The 1,940-nt window shown below is 37.1% G+C and overlaps 1 protein-coding gene across 1 annotated transcript; it reads right to left on the bottom strand.

Annotated features, from left to right (window-relative positions):
- Nucleotides 1-547: 547 nt before the first annotated feature.
- On the bottom strand, nt 548-1,492 carry LOC127679747 (olfactory receptor 484-like). The gene has a single exon (XM_052175389.1). It carries the CDS (start codon nt 1,490-1,492, stop codon nt 548-550), a length of 945 nt encoding a protein of 314 aa, XP_052031349.1.
- Between the last annotated feature and the right edge of the window lie 448 nt (nt 1,493-1,940).

Consider the following 1,940-nt stretch of genomic DNA (forward strand, 5'->3'; position numbering starts at 1 on the left):
GGATGACTACAAATAAACAGGGTTTTCAGGACATCAGAAATGATTGCAAATATGGATTCATATAAGCACTTTTGGCATCAACATGCTCAAACCAGAAAAAAATCACAGCACAGAGGAGGAACATGAGCATGAAGTCCACAGGTAGCTGAGGAGTGATTAGCAACTTAAGACTTCCAGGAGGAAAGTAAATTATCTATAAGGACATTGCCCTGGTAGGCTACCTATGCTGCGTTAAAGCCTAAATTCCTAAATTGCACAAGATGAATTTGGTAAAAAAATATATTTGAATGTGCAGAAGAGAGAGATATACTGAGAAGAGTTTGAGAGGAGCTGTACATGATCAAAATATTTTATATAATGTTCTCAAAGACTTATTAAAAACTACATAAAATAAAATGCAATAAAATATAATATCTATATGTACTGGGAGAAAAATGAGATTCAGGCAAAAGGAATAACAAGAAGGTGAATTGCCAACCTCAGATGATGGTCATACTTGTCTTGGGTAATTATCATTATTATATTGAATTTTACAAACCAGGTTACCCTAAGAAAATATTTTCTTTCCCAGATGTCTCTTCATAGCACCCTTAATCTCATTATTCCTGAGGCTGAAGATGAGGGGATTCAACATGGGGATCACCAGTGTGTTAGATATAGACAACACCTTGTTCTGATCAGTGGAGTAGCTGGACTTGGGCATCACATAAATGAATATAGCAGTTCCATAGAACAGAGTGACCGCAGTGAGGTGGGAGGTACAGGTCGAGAAGGCCTTCTGTCGACCCTCTCTGGAGTGCATCTTCAGGATGGTGATGAGGATATAAGTGTAGGAAATGGTTATGACAAACACTGTTAGCATAGTAACTGCACCAGCTGAAAATGAGATAACAACTACAGGGACAGTGACATCAGAACAGGAGAGCTCAATCAGAGGAGCAAAATCACAGAAAAAGTGATTGATTCTGTTTGGTCCACAGAAGAGAATGGATAAAAAAGAAAGCGTGGCAAAGGAAGCACAAAGAAAACCTCCTAGATAAGATCCTACAATCAACTGGATACAGACTTGTGTGCACATTTTGATGGAATAGAGCAGTGGGTTGCAGATTGCTACAAAGCGATCATAAGCCATGACAGCCAGAAGGAGGCATTCAAGTCCCCCAAAGAAAGCAGCTGAGCCAAACTGTATAGAACAACCAAGGTAGGAGATGGTATTTTGTTTTACCAAGAAGTTAACTAGCATATTGGGTGTGACAGAAGATGAAATGCCTATGTCAACAGAAGCCAAGTGACTGAGAAAAAAGAACATGGGATAATGGAGTTGGGAAGAGACATTAATGAGAAGGATGGTGCTGAGGTTCCCAAACACAGTCACCAGGTAGATGCACAGAATGATGATGAAGAGGATGGCTCTAAGAACTGAGTCATCAGTTAAGCCCAATAAAATGAACTCTGTCACAGCAGTGTGGTTCCCATCCTCTAGGAAAGCCATGGAATAGTGTAGCTAGTGCTAGATTAAGGCTATGATGAAGATATTACAAAATGGAATTTATAAATTGGTTACTTCAGTTCATTTAATAGAACATTATAAACTAATATATTATTCAAAACATTGAATCACTTACTGATATTTTACTAGCATCATAATTATTTGTACATTTATGTGCAGTAATTACTTCAAAATGATTTAAGCACAAATGCCTGAAATGAGGTATAAATAATAAATAACTTTTATTTACATTTACTTATAATGAAATATAAAAGATTGTCATTAAGGCTAAAGTTTAAAATTATGAGAATTGGACCAGTAAAACAGCTTGGTAGGTAAAGATTCTTGCCACCAAGTTTCACATGTTACAGATAGAGTTTGATTCCTGGAACCCACAAGATGGGAAGGAATAAGCAATTACTGAAATTTGTTCTTTGTCAGTCACACATGT

The sequence above is a fragment of the Apodemus sylvaticus genome, chromosome 1 (assembly GCF_947179515.1).
Source record: "Apodemus sylvaticus chromosome 1, mApoSyl1.1, whole genome shotgun sequence".
Classification (NCBI taxonomy): Eukaryota; Metazoa; Chordata; class Mammalia; order Rodentia; family Muridae; genus Apodemus; species Apodemus sylvaticus.